At 36.7% G+C, this 15,752-nt stretch overlaps 1 protein-coding gene across 2 annotated transcripts in view; it reads right to left on the reverse strand.

Moving 5' to 3' along the window:
- Positions 1-15,752, reverse strand: part of Ttc26 (tetratricopeptide repeat domain 26) — a 69,150-nt gene that overhangs the window by 26,725 nt on the left and 26,673 nt on the right. For both annotated transcript variants that reach the window (XM_048786856.1, XM_015493784.2), the window contains exons 8-10: positions 10,625-10,699; positions 5,846-5,948; positions 4,217-4,272 (exon numbers count right to left, since the gene is read on the reverse strand). In XM_048786856.1, the coding sequence (XP_048642813.1) occupies positions 4,217-4,272; positions 5,846-5,948; positions 10,625-10,699 (234 nt within the window). The remainder of the gene's footprint in view (positions 1-4,216; positions 4,273-5,845; positions 5,949-10,624; positions 10,700-15,752) is intronic.

Below are 15,752 nucleotides of genomic sequence, written 5' to 3' on the forward strand. Positions count from 1 at the left end.
GGGTATTCTAGGCATAGAATCATATCATCAGCAAACAGTGATAACTTGATTTCTTATTTTCCTATCTGTACACCTTTAATTTCTTTCATCTAATTGCTCTGGCTAGAGTTTCAATAACTATGAAGTGGTGAAAGAGGGCATCCCTGTCTCGTTCCAGTTTTTAGAGGGAATGCTTTCAATTTTTCTTCATTTAGAATGATGTTGGCCTGGGGCTTAGCATAGATAACTTTTACAATGTTGAGATATGTTCTTGTTATCCCTAGTTTTTCTAGTGTTTTGAATATGAAGGAGTGCTGAATTTCGTCGAATGCTTTTTTTTAATCTATTGAGATTATCATATGATTCTTATTTTTAAGTCTATTGATGTGATGAATTACATTTATTGATTTCCACATATTGAACCAAGCTTGCATCCCTGGGATGAACCCCACTTGATCACAGTGCACTATCTTTTTGATATGTTTTTGTATTCAATTGTCAGAATTTTATTGAGAATTTTTGCATCTATGTTCATTAGAGATATTGGTCTGAAGTTTTCTTTTCTTGATGTGTCTTTTTGTAGTTTTGAAATCAGGGTAATATTGGCCTCATAGAATGAGTTTGGAAGTGTTCCTTTTTTTCTATTTCATGAAATAATTTGAAGAATATTGGTATTAGTTCTTCTTTGAAGGTCTTGTAGAACTGAGCTGTGTATCCATCTGGTCCTGGGCTTTTCTTGCTTGGTAGGCTTCTGATGGAGTCTTCTATTTCATTGCTTGAAACTGATCTGTTTAACTTGTGGATATCATCCTGATTCAGTTTGGGCAAATCATATGACTCTAGAAATTTATCAATGTCTTCAAATTTTCTATTTTATTGGAGTATAAATTTTCAAAATAATTTCTAAATATCTTCAGTATTTCTGTAGTGTCCATCATGATATTTCCTTTTTCATCACAGATGTTAGTAATTTGAGTTTTGTCTCTCTGTCTCTTTGTTAGCATGGCTAAGGGTCTATCAATTTTATTTATTTTTTTCAAAGAACCAAACTTTTTGTTTTGTCAATTTTTTCAATTGTTTCTTTTGTTTCAATTTCATTGATTTCTGCTCTGATTTTAATTATTTCCTGTCTTCTGCTTTTGGTGTTGATTTGTTCTTCTTTTTCCAGGGTTTTGAGATGTAATGATAGGTCATTTATTTGTTGACTTTTTCTTCTTTTAAGAAATGAACTCCATGCAATGAACTTTCCTTAGTACTGCTTTTATAGTGTTCCTGAGATTTCAATATGCTGTATCAGTGTTCACATCATTCACTTCTAAAAATTTTGATCTCCTCCTTGATGTCTTTGGAACCCATTGTTCATTCAATAGCATATTATTTAGTCTTTAGATGTTAGAGTAGCTTCTGTTTTTTATTTTATCATTGATTTCTAATTTTATTCCATTATAACCATAGAATGCAGGCTACTATCTCTATTTTTTCCTTTTTAGTTTTTGATATACCTTCATTTTATTCATTTATTTATATGTGGTGCTGAGTATTGAACCTGGGGCCTCACACATGCTAGGACAGTGCTCTACCACTGGGCTACTAGGCCATCCGCCTTTTAATTTTTAAATAATTTTTTTTTTAGTTGTTGATAGACCTTTATTTTATTTATTTATTTATATGTGGTGCTGAGAATCAAATCCAGTGCCTCACACATGCCAGGCAAGTACGCTACCACTGAGCCCCAGCTCTAACCGCAGTATCTATTTTTTTGAATTTGCTAAGAGTTTTGTGGCATAATATATGGTCTATTTTAGAGAAGGATCCATGTGCTTCTGAAAAGAAAGTGTATTCACTCACTGATGGATGAAATATTCTATATAAGTCTGTTAAATCTAAGTTATTGATTGTATTATTGAGTTCTACAGTTTCTAAGTTTAGCTTTTGTTTGGAATGTCTATCCAGTGGTGAAAAAGGTGTGTTAAAGTCACCCAGAATTATTGTGTTGTGCCCCAACTAAAGATGGCAATGAAAGTATCCAAAGATGTAGGCAGCTGCTTCCAGCAATGGGTTGTTGGGTTGGGTGGGGCAAGGCGGTGGTGTTGAACTGTGTGTTCAGAGATGCAGCTCTGTGGAGTACAGTTGTTGTGGCTGGTGGTTGCCTCTGGACCCAGGTGCAGGCTACCACATGAAGGGTACTGTGGCAGTAGTTGCAATGCCCCAAGATGGAGACAACTGGAGGAGCCCCACATTGGTAGATGGGGGTCTACATGGGAGTGGTAGCTGGAGCTCCTGTTTAGATGGGCAGCCTAGAGTCCTGTGTGGGTGCTAATGCTGGTGGTCCTACTTGGGCACCTGGAGGACCTGTGTGGATGAGTGACTGGGAGTCCTGCACTGATACTCAGTCTTAGAGACCTGTGTGGCACAGCGGTGTGATTCCTGCGTGGGAGCAGCTATGGGGGGAGGGTCCTCTAATCACTCGGCAAAGAAACAGTATTCCCACTACTTGAATCCCAGGTCCCAGAGTGATAGAGAATGCAGCCTCTCTCTAGCCTGCCACTTTGGATTCCCCCATATGTAATCATTTTTATCACCCTATTAGTCACTGCTATTCTGTGTCCAAATCATTTATACACACACACACACACATATATATATATATATTCTTTTTTCCCTTTCCAATGTTATAACCTTCCTTTGTTATGATCCTTTTCCTTAAAAAAAAATCCTTCATATTTGTAAGATATTCTTCTTTTTAGAGTCTGGGGCCTCATCTGTATCCCTATTTTCAGACTTGGTTTAATTCTTTAATAGACACCTTCCTTAGCAGGTTTAGCAATTTTTCTTTAAAAGGGCCCATTAAAAAATAGCAGAAAAGGGGCTGGGGTTGTAGCTCAGTGGTAGAGCACTTGCCTAGCATGTGTGAGGCATTGGGCTTGATTCTCAGCACTGACTATAAATAAAAAAAATAAAGATACATTGACAACTAAAAAATACATTTTAAAAACAGCACAAAGGGCTGGGGATGTGGCTCAAGCAGTAGTGCGTTCGCCTGGCATGCGTGTGGTCTGGGTTCGATCCTCAGCACCACATACAAACAAAGATGTTGTATCCGCCGAAAACTAAAAAATAAATCTTAAAAAAAAATTCTCTCTCTCTCTCTCTCTCTTAAAAAAAATAGCACAAAAGATGCTGAAACTTCTAATACATTTGAGAAATATAACTGCTTATACTCCAAGGGGTCTGGTAATATTTTCATTCAGTCCTTCATTCAATAAAGAGAATACCTATTGTGTACTTAGTATACACTGTTGGAGATATAATACAGATAAATTCCCTAACTATAAGAAATTAACAATCTAATGGGGGATAAAGACAAGTTACAATTATACTAGTGAGATAAGTACATATACCTATTAGTTTTATCAGAATTCTATGTTTTAATATATCAAACATTAATCTTTTGAGGAATCAACTCCATATAAGGGATTTTAACCAAAAAAACCCAGAACAACCACCATTTGACCCAGCTATCCCTCTCCTCAGTCTATACCCAAAGGACTTAAAAACAGCATACTACAGGGATACAGCCACATCAATGTTTATAGCAGCTCAATTCACAATAGCTAAACTGTGGAACCAACCAAATGCCCTTCCATAGATTAATGGATAAAAAAATGTGGCATATACAAAATGGAATATTACTCAGCAATAAAATAGAATAAAATCATGGCATTTGCAGGTAAATGGATGGAGTTAGAGAAGATAATGCTAAGTGAACTTAGCCAATCCCAAAAAACCAAATGCTAAATGTTTTCTTTGATATAAGGAGGCTGATTCATAGTGGGATAGGGAACGGGAGCATGGGAGGAATAGACGAACTCTAGATAGGGCAGAGGGGTTGGAGGAGAAAGGAGGGGGCATGGGGTTATTAATGATGGTGGAATGTGATGATCATTATTATCCAAAGTACAGGTATGAAGGCACGAATTGGTGTGAATACACTATGTATACAACCAGAGATATGAAAAATTGTGCTCTATATGTGTAATACGAATTGTAATGCATTCTGCTGTCATATATAAATAAATAAATAAAAGCCCAGAACATTCATTCTCATATCAAAAGTCTCGTAAAACATTCCTAGATCAATATACATAGTCTCTTTTGGCATTCTACAAGCAGGACTCTTCTCTAATATATCTCCTATCTATATTTCCAAAGTTCCACTTTCCATATTCTCTATTACCTGAGGAGTAGTAGGTTCCAGATCCTTAATTAAATTATAAGCTTCTTGTACATCATCTGAAATTTAAGAAATAAACATATCAATGTTTTTAAGCAAACCCTTCTGATGCAGTCCCAAGAAAGATTAGATCTTCCATATTCAAATTTTCACAGAAAATAGGGTTGAAGATATAGCTCAGTTGTAGAACATTTGTCTCACATATTCAAGGCCCTGGGTTTGATCCCCAACCCTGTAAAATATACACTCACAGACAATATCATCTGTTTTGTCTGCCCTCTAATTCTCCATCAAGTTGTTGGAGAATCGTGCACAGTTATACCAAAGATAATCAAATATCCTTAGAAAACTTATATTAAACCATGAGACAGACACCTAAATATGTTTAAGCCAAGAATATGCAAATGGCATTGTTTTTCGATAAGAAAAATGACCATTTTAAAAACCATATAAGAATGGAATGATGAAGTCTAAGATTTGCTTTAAAATTTTCAGGAACAAAAAAATTAAGTGGTGGATAAAAAAGATTGGCAATATCTTTAAAATTATTGAATCTGGAGTTCTTGGGCATTTATTATAATATTTACTTTTGTTCACATTTAAAATTTTTCATAATAGCTGGGAGTGGTGACGCATGCCTATGATCCCAGAAGCTTGGGAGGTTGAGGCAGGAGGATTTCAAGTTCAAAGCCAGCCTCAGCAACTTAGAGAGGCCGTAAGCAACTTAGCAATACCCTGTCTCAAAATAATAATAATAATAATAATAAAGGGCTGGGGTGTGGCTCAGTGGTTAAGCACCCCTAGGTTCAATCCCATGGTACAAACAGAAGAAAAAAATTTTTTCATAATAAACTAAATTTATAAAATGTATACACTGTTTCTTTAATTCTTGTCCAAAAGTATGTCTTTTTACTTATATATAAAACAGGACTGTTTGTAAGTCCATATTGTCATTTTAATAACCACATTTTTTTCAGTGAGCAAAATGTGGTCTGGTTGGTTTCTACCACATACCTAAAAAGGCCCTCACTGTTGGTCTGCCTCTTACCCTCTCCTCTTTTTCCTCTTCCAAGACAGACTGCCACCACAAATGCATGGTAGCCACTACCCTGTCCTGGGAACTTAGGGAAAAACGACTTGAGGCATGTGTCTAACGGTCTTTGTTTAGGGTCAATAGATATCACATTCTCTTTGAATCATGTATCTCATAAGGTGCCTGGGGTACACAGAAACAGACAGACAATTAGGATAAGTTTTAAAAGTTAATAATTTCTAAAAACCACACAAGAAAATGTGAATATATATTATATATAAGGAAGAACGAGAAAAAGGAAGAACTACTACAAGGGAAATGGAAGAAAAACATGAGAAATCAAAAGGGAATGGATAGAAGACAGAACAATTAGAGGGAAAAAAAGAAAAACAACAAGGAAAAAGTAGGTACTAACAGAAGAGGAAAGAGAAGAAAGAAAAAGCACATTAATAAGCACCAATAAATTTGTTATGTCCTATGAACTTGTTGCAAATGTACCTTTGGAAGGATTACAGATTTTAAAAGTTTAAGCAAGTAGTTCAATCAGAGGTTAAATATTTTTAAATTCTCATTATAAGACTATAACACATTTTTCTTACCTTGACGAAGGTAGTAAATCACGAGGTTTAGCCTAGCTTCAGGAATGACATCAACCAGAGGCGGTAAAACCTGTAAGGCCCCTTCTCCTCCTCGGAAAACAACCTAGAGATACAGAAATTATGTTACTGCAGCACGTATATATTTATTAGTGAAAATGTTTAAAAATTGGGTTCATGATATCCCACTAAACCAGCCCTGGGAATCAGTTAACACGTTGGGAATATTTATTGTTGGATGAATTATTACCTAATTCCTATGCCTCTTACCCTCTCCTCTCTTTCCTCTTCTCTACTTTTGATCCTTCTTAACACCCCTGTCATATTTAAATATTTCACTTTAACCCTGAAACTGACCTAAAACCATCACTCTCTTTATCCTTTTTCTTCTTTTATTTATTTATTTCTTTTGTGGTACTGGGGATTAAACTCAGGGGTGATTTACCACTAAGCTTCATTTCCAGCCCTTATCATATTATGTTTTGAGGTGGGGTCTCACTACACTGCCGAAGCTGGCCTCTAACTGTGGGTTCTCATTTCTCAGTCTCCCAAGTAGCTGGAATTCAATGAGTCAAAGTGGGCTAGATGTGTGGCACACAGCAGATTATATTTTATTTAATTAATTCAGTTAATATTCAATAGCACCTCCTATATGCCTGTTTTTATAATAAGTACTGGGGTTACAGCAGGAACAAGTCACTCCCCTGCTACCCTACAGACTGTTCAAGCGGGGGACAAATAAATTTTATCTATAGAAAAAAGCTAAGAAACCAAAAATAGAAAAAACATCCATGAAAGGAGAATTGGTTTTGCACACTGTTGTATTTCCAGAGCCTAACACAGTGCCTAATACATAGTAAGTTGTTTCACAATATATAGAAATCAAGGCTATCAGGCATGAACTACATAATCTCTTCATTTTTACCTCAATTTTCCTATTTTGTCATCATTTTGGTACCTCTGCAGTAGTCCCTTGTTTTTCCAAGATTAACTCCTTTGTCTGTCTTCTTTCTTATTTACTGGTACTGGGAATTGAACCCAGGAGTGATCTACCACTGAGCTATATTCCCAGCCCTTTTTATTTTTTGAGACAGGATCTTTCTTGTTGAGACTGGCCTTGAACTTGTGATCCTCCTATCTTAGCCTTCTGAGTAGCTGGGATTATAAGAATGCATCACCACACCAGATTCACGTGCCTTTTTTTTTTTTTTTTTGTAGTTGTAGATGGACAGAATGTCTTTCTTTATATTTATGTGGTGCTGAGGATCAAACCCAGTGTCTCACACACACTAGGCAAGTGCTCTGCCACTGAGCTACAGCCCCAGGACACCTGGCTTTTTTTTAATAGGTATTTTTTTAAATAGGTATTTTTATATATTTTATAGATGAACACAAAACCTTTATTTATTTTTATGTGGTGCTGAGGATCAAACTCAGTGCCTCACACATGCTAGGCAGATGCTCTACCAGTGATCCACAACCCCAGCCCCTCACCTGCCCTCCTGATCCCATGCCTCCTGACTCCATGTGAACCTTGTCTCTCCATTGATCGATGTATCTTCACTCTTACTGAAGCATTGGTCCTACTTCTCAACTTTAAACACACAGGGGTTTTGTTTTCTTGAAGTCTTCCACTTGGCCCCATTGTTCCTTCAGAGAGTGCCCTATTTTTCTTTCTTTCAATGCTATGTTTCTAAAGTATGTAGCTTACTGCTTCTAATTTCTTCTTACCTTCTCATTCCTTAACCTCCTCCCTAAACTGGCTTTTTCTCTCAGCACATTAGTAAACATACTCCCTCAAGTCACAAATTAACCTATTTAACCAAATTCAAAGAACTTTTCTGTCTGCTTGCTCCAGTGTGTCTGCAATTGTGACACTGTTGACTTCAAGATGACACTATGAATAACAGCACCATTTAGTAAATGCTTACTTCAGACAGAGTATCCTTAATCTGCAAATCCCAAATCTGAAACTTTCTGATTACTGACTTGATGCCACAAGTGGAAAATTCCACGTGATCTCATATGACAGGTCACAGTCAAAATTCAGGCTCACTAAAAATATTATGTAGGTTATCTCCAGGCTATGTATATAAGGTGCATACGAAACATAAGTGAATTTCATGTTTAGACGTGGGTCCCATCCCAACCACATCTTATGTGTTTGCAAATTTTTAAAAATCTGGAATCTGAATTATATATGGAAGAAAAACTTTTGGTCCCAAGCTTTTCAGATAAGTTATAATCTGTATTTGCTATATAAAAGTACCTTATACACAATATTTTATTTATATTTTATACAAAAAATAAGTACTTCAATTTTTCCTATTTTACATGAGAACACTGAAACCCAGTAATGTTAAGTGACTTACCTGAAGTCACAAAGCTAGTACATAGTACAGTGTGATTTTGACCTCATATCTGACTTCAAAAATTGATATTCTTAACAATCATTTATATTGCTTTAACATTTTTCAGACTTTCAAAAAATTACAGAAATATTATGTGGTTATTAGAAAAAAACTTAAATACAGCATCTCAAAGGAAAGAGGAAATTTCTGTATTCTTACTTCCCTCTCTAATTCTATTCTCCAAGGCTAACTCCATTTACTATCTAATGTGTTTCTTCCAGTTCTATACACATATAGTGTTTCTTTACCTTGAGCTGTACATTACATCCATCTAGGAAGCTTTTAAGAAAAACACTAGTAGCTGGGTCCCAATTCAACCATTAAATAAAAATCCCTGGGTGTGGTTGTATGTACCTATAATCCTAGCTACTTGGGAGGCTGACTTAGGAGGATCATTTAAGCCCAGGAATTCAAGGCCAACCTGGGCAACATAAAGAGACCATTCACCACCCCACCCCCAGAATATATGTATATCTAAGAATCCCTGGGGTTAGAGCCCATAATTAGTTTCAAAAGCCTCCCAGATGATTAAAATGGGCAGTTGTAAGTGACATGACATTATTTAGGTTGGTTCTTCTTTTTTTTTTAATATTTATTTTTTTAGTTGTAGTTGAACACAATACCTTCATTTAATCTATCTATCTATCTATTTATTTATTTTTATGTGGTGCTGAGGATTGAACCCAGGGCCTCACACGTGCTAGGCAAACACTCTACTGCTGAGCCACTATCTCAGCCCCTAGGTTGGCCCTTCTTGTCTGCCCTTTCTTGTCTCATATGCTGACTCTCCTTTCTCTGGCCCCCTAAGTACAAATGCTCTTTTGAAATCATAAATTTATATTTTTAATCCTTTCTTCCATATATATCCATGGTGTTGTTTTTTTGTTTTCGTGGTGCTGCAGATTGAACTCACGGCCTTGTGCATGCAAGGCAAGCACTCTACCAACTGACCTATATCCCCAGCCTTTCTTCCATATATAATTGTTAGGACATCACCAAGTGAAAATCTTCCATATTTATTTGCCGAGACTCTTATGATAACTCTTAAACTTAGCCTTGAACCAAGGGGAGCTTAGCCACTGAACCATGTCTCCAGCCCTTTTTATATTTTATTTTGAGACTTGGTCTCATTAAGTGGTTGAGGCTGGAATCCTTGCAATCCTTCCAAGCTGTTGGGATTACAGGTATGCACCACCATGTCCAACATACTCCAAACTTAAGTTCCAACCTATTATCTCAAATGCTTTATTCTCCATAAAAGATATAATTGAACTTATAAACTAGTTTAGAAGTGAAAAAATTAGCAGCAGGAGCCCATAATAGAAGCTATCCAAATACAATTTTATCTTTGATGGAGAATTGACCTAGAGAAGAAATGGATTTAATATAAGTCATTGCAAAGAAAGAATTACTAGAGTTTAGTGACTAGTAGATATTAGAAAAAAAAGTTGGGCACAGGGTGCATGCCTATAATCCCAGCAGTTCAGGAGGCTAAGACAGGAGGATCATGAGTTCAAAGCCAGCCTCAGCAATGATGAGGTGCTAAGCAACTCAATGAGACCCTGTCTCTAAATAAAATGCAAAACAGGGCTAGGGATGAGATCAGTAATTGACTGCTCCTGAGTTCAATCCCTGCTATCAAAAAAAAAAAAAAAAGGTATTAGAGACAAAGGGAAGGGGAGAGTCTAAAATAGCTGTGGTTTTCAACTTGGGGACTAGAAGAATTAATGCTAAAAAACCCAGAGAAATCAGAAGGAAAATATAAAGTTATTATTATCATGATTTACCGATGAGGAAACTGAGACTCAGCAATATTACCTAACTTGCCCAAAGTTCCTGGTATCTGAGTTGAAAGCAGCTGTACTGTATCTCACTACATTACATGGTCAATAGAATCAAACTTAATCTGAGCTCAGATTTTTTTTTTAAAGCAATGGCCATCATAATCTAGCCCTAAACCTAACCACCCTGCCCAACTTTACTTTCCACTATTCCCCAGTACAAACTTACTTACTTCCAGTAAAATCAATGTGTTTGCAATCCTTCATATATCACGGTTGTTCAAGGTCCATGTCCCAGAAAATCTTGGCCTTCTTTCCAAGACCAGAAAATCTTTGCCATTTTTTCTACCCACAAGGATATATTTTCTTTGGTCAAAAACCAAACATTGGGATCTACACTGCCTTGAGCTTCCTTCCAAAGGTAATATATATATCCCTGCCCTCCCAAAAAAGATTTCCTCAAGGAAAGGGACTGATATCCTCAACTCATTTTCTCTCTTTCTCAATAAGGAGGCATTCCTTTCTAATTTCTGGGATGTACCAAAGTAGAGTAGGACTGAAGTCAGTCAAGACGGGAAACCGTTATTCACCAGATTGTGCCTGATGAGTTCTTTAGCAAATTCAAAGGATGAAGAAGCATTGTCCATCAAGCTTTTGAGTTCTGCCTGAAAATTAAAAAGCAAAGATTTATGAAAATAGCAAGTATATACCTCTTATTCCACATATTTATACAATGATTTATATTTTACAAAGAATTTAATGTGCTATTTCATTTGATTCTCATGACTCTGCCAGTGTAATTATTATTCTTCATATTTTATAGACAAGAACAGTGAGGCTTATAAAAGTGAAGAGTCTTGAAACTCATACTAAGCAGCAAGTTTGAAAAATAGCACCCTCATGTCTGAAAGCTCCTAGAGTAAAACTTTTCTCTCAGTGCCAACAGTGATAAGGTAGCTAACCTTTAACAACTAAGGTTGATTCTTCAATTTGACCCACATCCTGATTCTCATGGTTCCTCCCTCCTTCCTGCTAAACTGACTTTTGTTTACATAACATAATCCAAGTGTCTTTTCCTTTGTGTCTTATTATTTCCTAGGTCTTCTCTTGACCCCTTTACTCACTCAAGGACAAATGGTCAGGGCTACATAGTAGCCTGCTGAGAAATTCTGTCTTTAATAATAATTCCTTAATTCCTATTACTGTGAAGTTTAAATAAATTAGCCAGTTAAAAGAAGAAAAAAAAAGAAAGAAAGAAAAACAAATGGTCAGCATTTCCACAGTGTCTTCACTAAGTCCCTAGGTTTATTATCCCCTTCCTCAACTTTCTGCTATTTCTACCTTAACAATCCATATTTTTAAAAATTTCATTAGTTTTTTAAGCTACATATAACATTTAGGATTCATTCTGACATAGTTATAAAGGCATGGAACATAATTTGCTCTAATGCAGTCTCCTTTTTCTCTACTCCTCCCACCTTCTGTTCCCCTCTACTGATTTTTTTTTTTTTTTTTGGTACTGGGGATTGAACCCAGGGGCACTTAAACACTCAGCCACATCCCCAGTCCTTTTTTATATTTTCTTTAGAGACAGGGTCTCATTGAGTTGCTTAGGATCTCGCTAAATTGCTGAGGCTGGCTTTGAACTTGTGATCCTCCTGCCTCAGCCTCCTAAACCACTGGGATTAAAGGCGTATGCCATCACAGCTGGCTCTACTCTACTAATCTTTCTGCTATTTACTTACAGTTTTTTGCAAAATCCGTATTTTTGACTAATCTTCCTCTATTCTTTTCTACTCCCATTAGTGGATAGTTAAGATTTTCTGTATAAAATTGTTGAATTCTTACTAACCTCTACAAACTCACTCCACTTGATCTCAGCTGGGAGTGTACATCTTTTTAGCAATCTCCACGCCCTGCCCCCGACCTTGTTTCCTTTTTGTGGTAGGGATTGAACCCAAGGCCTAACACGTGCTAGGCAAGCACTGTAGCTACACCCTTATCCTTTTATTATTTTATCTTGAGACAGTGTCTTGTTAAGTTGCCCAGGCTACCCTCAAATCTTAAATCCTCAGCCTCACCAATTGCTGGGATTATAGGCACCCACCAACAATCCTTTTATTAATCCCTTCTTTGTCCACCACAGCAATTCAAATTTTTGGGTAATACTAGGCTAGATTAGCAGTAGTTTTTTTTTTTTTTTGAGTCCTTTTGGATTCAAAATCCCTTTTATACTTTAAGGATCTCAAAGGGCTTTTGTTTATGTGAGTTATAGCCATTTATATTTATCATAAAAGAAATTAAAACAAAATTTTAAGTATTTGGTTAATCAAAAATAGCAGTAATAGGGGTTGTAGCTCAGTGGCAGAGCACTCGCATAGTATGTGCAAGGCGCGAGGTGCTGGGTTCGATCCTCAGCACCACATAAAAATAAATAACTATAATAAAGGTATATTGTGTCCAACTACAACAACAACAAAAATTTAAAAACAATAGTAATAATAACCCCACTACATGTAAACATAAATATTTTTTATTTTAACAAAATGATATTTGCCAACAAAAATTTGGTGAGAAAAGTGGCTCTGTTTAACATTATCTATGAATATCCTTATTACTGTCTGGTTTAAAACAAGATGAATAAGCTGGCAGGACCAGCAGGGACCAGAGGTAAGACAAATGAGCTGCCCAGGATACATGGAAGGAGGTGCTTTGTGCGAGTGGTGTGAGCACTCACACTTAAACTCCATTCCCAGACAGCCCACCTGCTTCATTCTGTCCTGGCCCTGCCTCAAAGGCTCTGAGACATGGGTCTCAGGGACCCTTGGGTTCTCAGATAACATTTTTTTAAATTTTTGGTTTTGGGGGTTACCAGGGATTGAACTCAGGGGCACTTGATCACTGAGCCACCTCCCCAGCCCTATTTTGTATTTTTATTAGAGACAGGGTCTCACTGAGTTGCTTACGGCCTTGCTAAATTGCTGAGGCTGGCTTTGAACTTGTGATCTTCCTGCCTCTGTATCCAGAACCTCTAGGATTACAGGTGTGCACCACCCACACCCGGCCCCAGATAACATTTTGATGGCCACTAGGCTAGATTATTCAAATTACTGCTCCCACTGGGGAAAAAAAAACTAAAAACAGAGAGGAATTATTAAAACGTTTTCTTAAGCATGCCAAAGAGATGACAAGGAAAGAGCTGTCAGGTCAAAATGAAGGAGAAAGAATAAATCCAGAGAAGTAAGAAAGCATGGCTGTCATTTTTCTCCCTGGAAGCCAACACACTCTATAAAATTAGAACTTTTAATTGATAATCTGCCCAGGCAAGAAGGACAAAAAACAAAGCCTAGGGCAAGAACAAGGTGGGAAATCTAAAGGAGACCCTTCTCACAATCATCTGGGATTCCAAAGAGCCACACTGGTAAAGGAAGGATGGAACAGAACTAGAATAAGCCTTGCACAGAAATACAGCTCAGTTAGAATCCGGTGTACAGTTAGGGACTCTCTGTTCTTAGCTTTGGTTTAAGGTGGGCTCCGTCTCAGAGTTCTACCAAGCACTTGGTGAGAGAGCACATATTCTTTTTTTTTTTTTTTAATATTTTTTTAGATGTTGATGGACCTTTATTTTGTTCACATAATTTTATGTGGTGCTGAGAATCAAATCCAGTGCATCACACAGACTAGGCAAGCGCTCTACCACTGAGCCACAACCCCAGCTCCAGAAAATATATTCTTTAGGGAGGAAAGTGTCTTCATTGCAGGTGTTAAGTTAGTCCTATAAGTAATTTTTCAAATAGTGTCCAGCACACAAAGATAACCTGAAATAGGGAGAAACTGAATTCCATAAGGAAGAATCAGGAGAAACAAACCATATAAATTTCAGAAATTCAAACTCTGAAGCTCAGATCACAAAACACCCATGTGACAATGTTTAAGAAAATAAAAGATAAAAAGGGGAAATACTGGAGAATGATAGGTCAAATTATATTTGTTATAATGTGAGCATGTATGAATATATAATAAAAATCCCACCCTTATCTACTATAACGCACCAATAAAAATATGGTGCAGTGGCTCGTGGCTGTCATCCAGCTTGAGAGGCTGAGGTGGGAGGATCATGAGTTCAAAGCCAGCCTCAGAGATGGAGAGGTGCTAAGCAACTCAGATCCTGTGTCTAAATAAAATACAAAATAGGGCTGGGGGTGTGACTCAGTGGTTGAGTGCCCTTGCATTCAATATCCAGTAACCCCCCCCCAAGAAAAAAGCAGGGGGAAAAAAGAAAACAAAAAATAAGCACTAACAAAGAAAACAGGAAGCTGAGAAAAACAAAGATTATTTAAAAGCAAAAACTTTGACAAACGTAACAAAGAAGTGTAAAACTTATCTCCTGAAAACTATAAAACATTGTTGAAAAAAATTAAAGAACATCTACATATAGGGGAAAACATTCTATATTCATTGATTGGAAGACTTAATATTGTTAAGATAGCAATAATCTCCAATTAATCTACAGATTCATTGTAATCCCTACTAGAATTCCAGTTGAGTTTTCTGTAGAAATTAATAAACTAATTCTAAAATTCATATTGAGTTGCAAAAGACAAGAACAGCCCAGACAATGTTGAAGGAAAACAAAAACAAATTAGAAGAACCCACACTTTCTGACTTAAAAATTTGCTACAAAAGAACAGTAATCAAGGGCTGGGGTTGTGGCTCAGTGGTAGAGGGCATGCCTAGCATGTTTGAGCACTGGGTTTGATCCTCAGCACCATATAAAAATAAATAAATAAATGAATGTTTAAAAAAATAAATCTAAAAAAAAAAAGAAGAAGAAGAGTATTGGTGTAAGAGATAGACATATAGAATGATGAAACAGAATTGAGTCTAGAGATTAAATCTATGTACCTGTCTATGGTTATCTGACTTTTAACAGGGATGCCAAGAATGTTCAATGAGGGAAAAAATAGTCTCTTCAACAAATGGTTCTGGGACAACTGGATATTCACATGCAAAACAATTGTATCCCATACCATATACAAGTATTAACTTGAGATGAATCAGAGCCCTAAATCTAAGAGCTAAAATTATAAACCCTTGGGTTGGGGATATGACTCAAGTGGTAGCATGCTCGCCTGGCATGTGTGGGGCACTGGGTTTGGTCCTCAGCACCACATAAAAATAAAATAAAGATATTGTGTCCACCTAAAAAAAACTAAAAAGTAAATATTTTTTAAAAATTATAAAACTTGGGGCTGGGGATGTGGCTCAAGTGGTAGCGCGCTCGCCCAGCATGCGTGCGGCCCGGGTTCGACCCTCAGCACCACATACAAACAAAGATGTTGTGTCCGCCGAAAACTAAAAAAATAAATAAAAAAAAATTATAAAACTCTTAAGAGAAAAATGAGGGTAAATCTTCATGATTAGATTTGGCCAAAGATTCTTAGATATGACACCCAAAACACAGCAACACAAGAAAAAAATAGACAAATTTCACTTCATCAACATTTAAAACTATTGTGCTTCAAAAACCACTATTAAGAAAGTGAGGGGGCTGGGGATGTGGCTCAGGCGGTAGCGCGCTTGCCTGGCATGCGTGCGGCCCGGGTTCGATCCTCAGCACCACATACAGACAAAGATGTTGTATCCGCCGAAAAACTAAAAATAAATACTAAAATTCTCTCTCTCTCTCTCTCTCTTAAAAAAAAAAAAAAAAAAAAA

Source organism: Marmota marmota, unplaced genomic scaffold (genome assembly GCF_001458135.2).
Source record: "Marmota marmota marmota unplaced genomic scaffold, marMar, whole genome shotgun sequence".
NCBI lineage: Eukaryota > Metazoa > Chordata > Mammalia > Rodentia > Sciuridae > Marmota > Marmota marmota.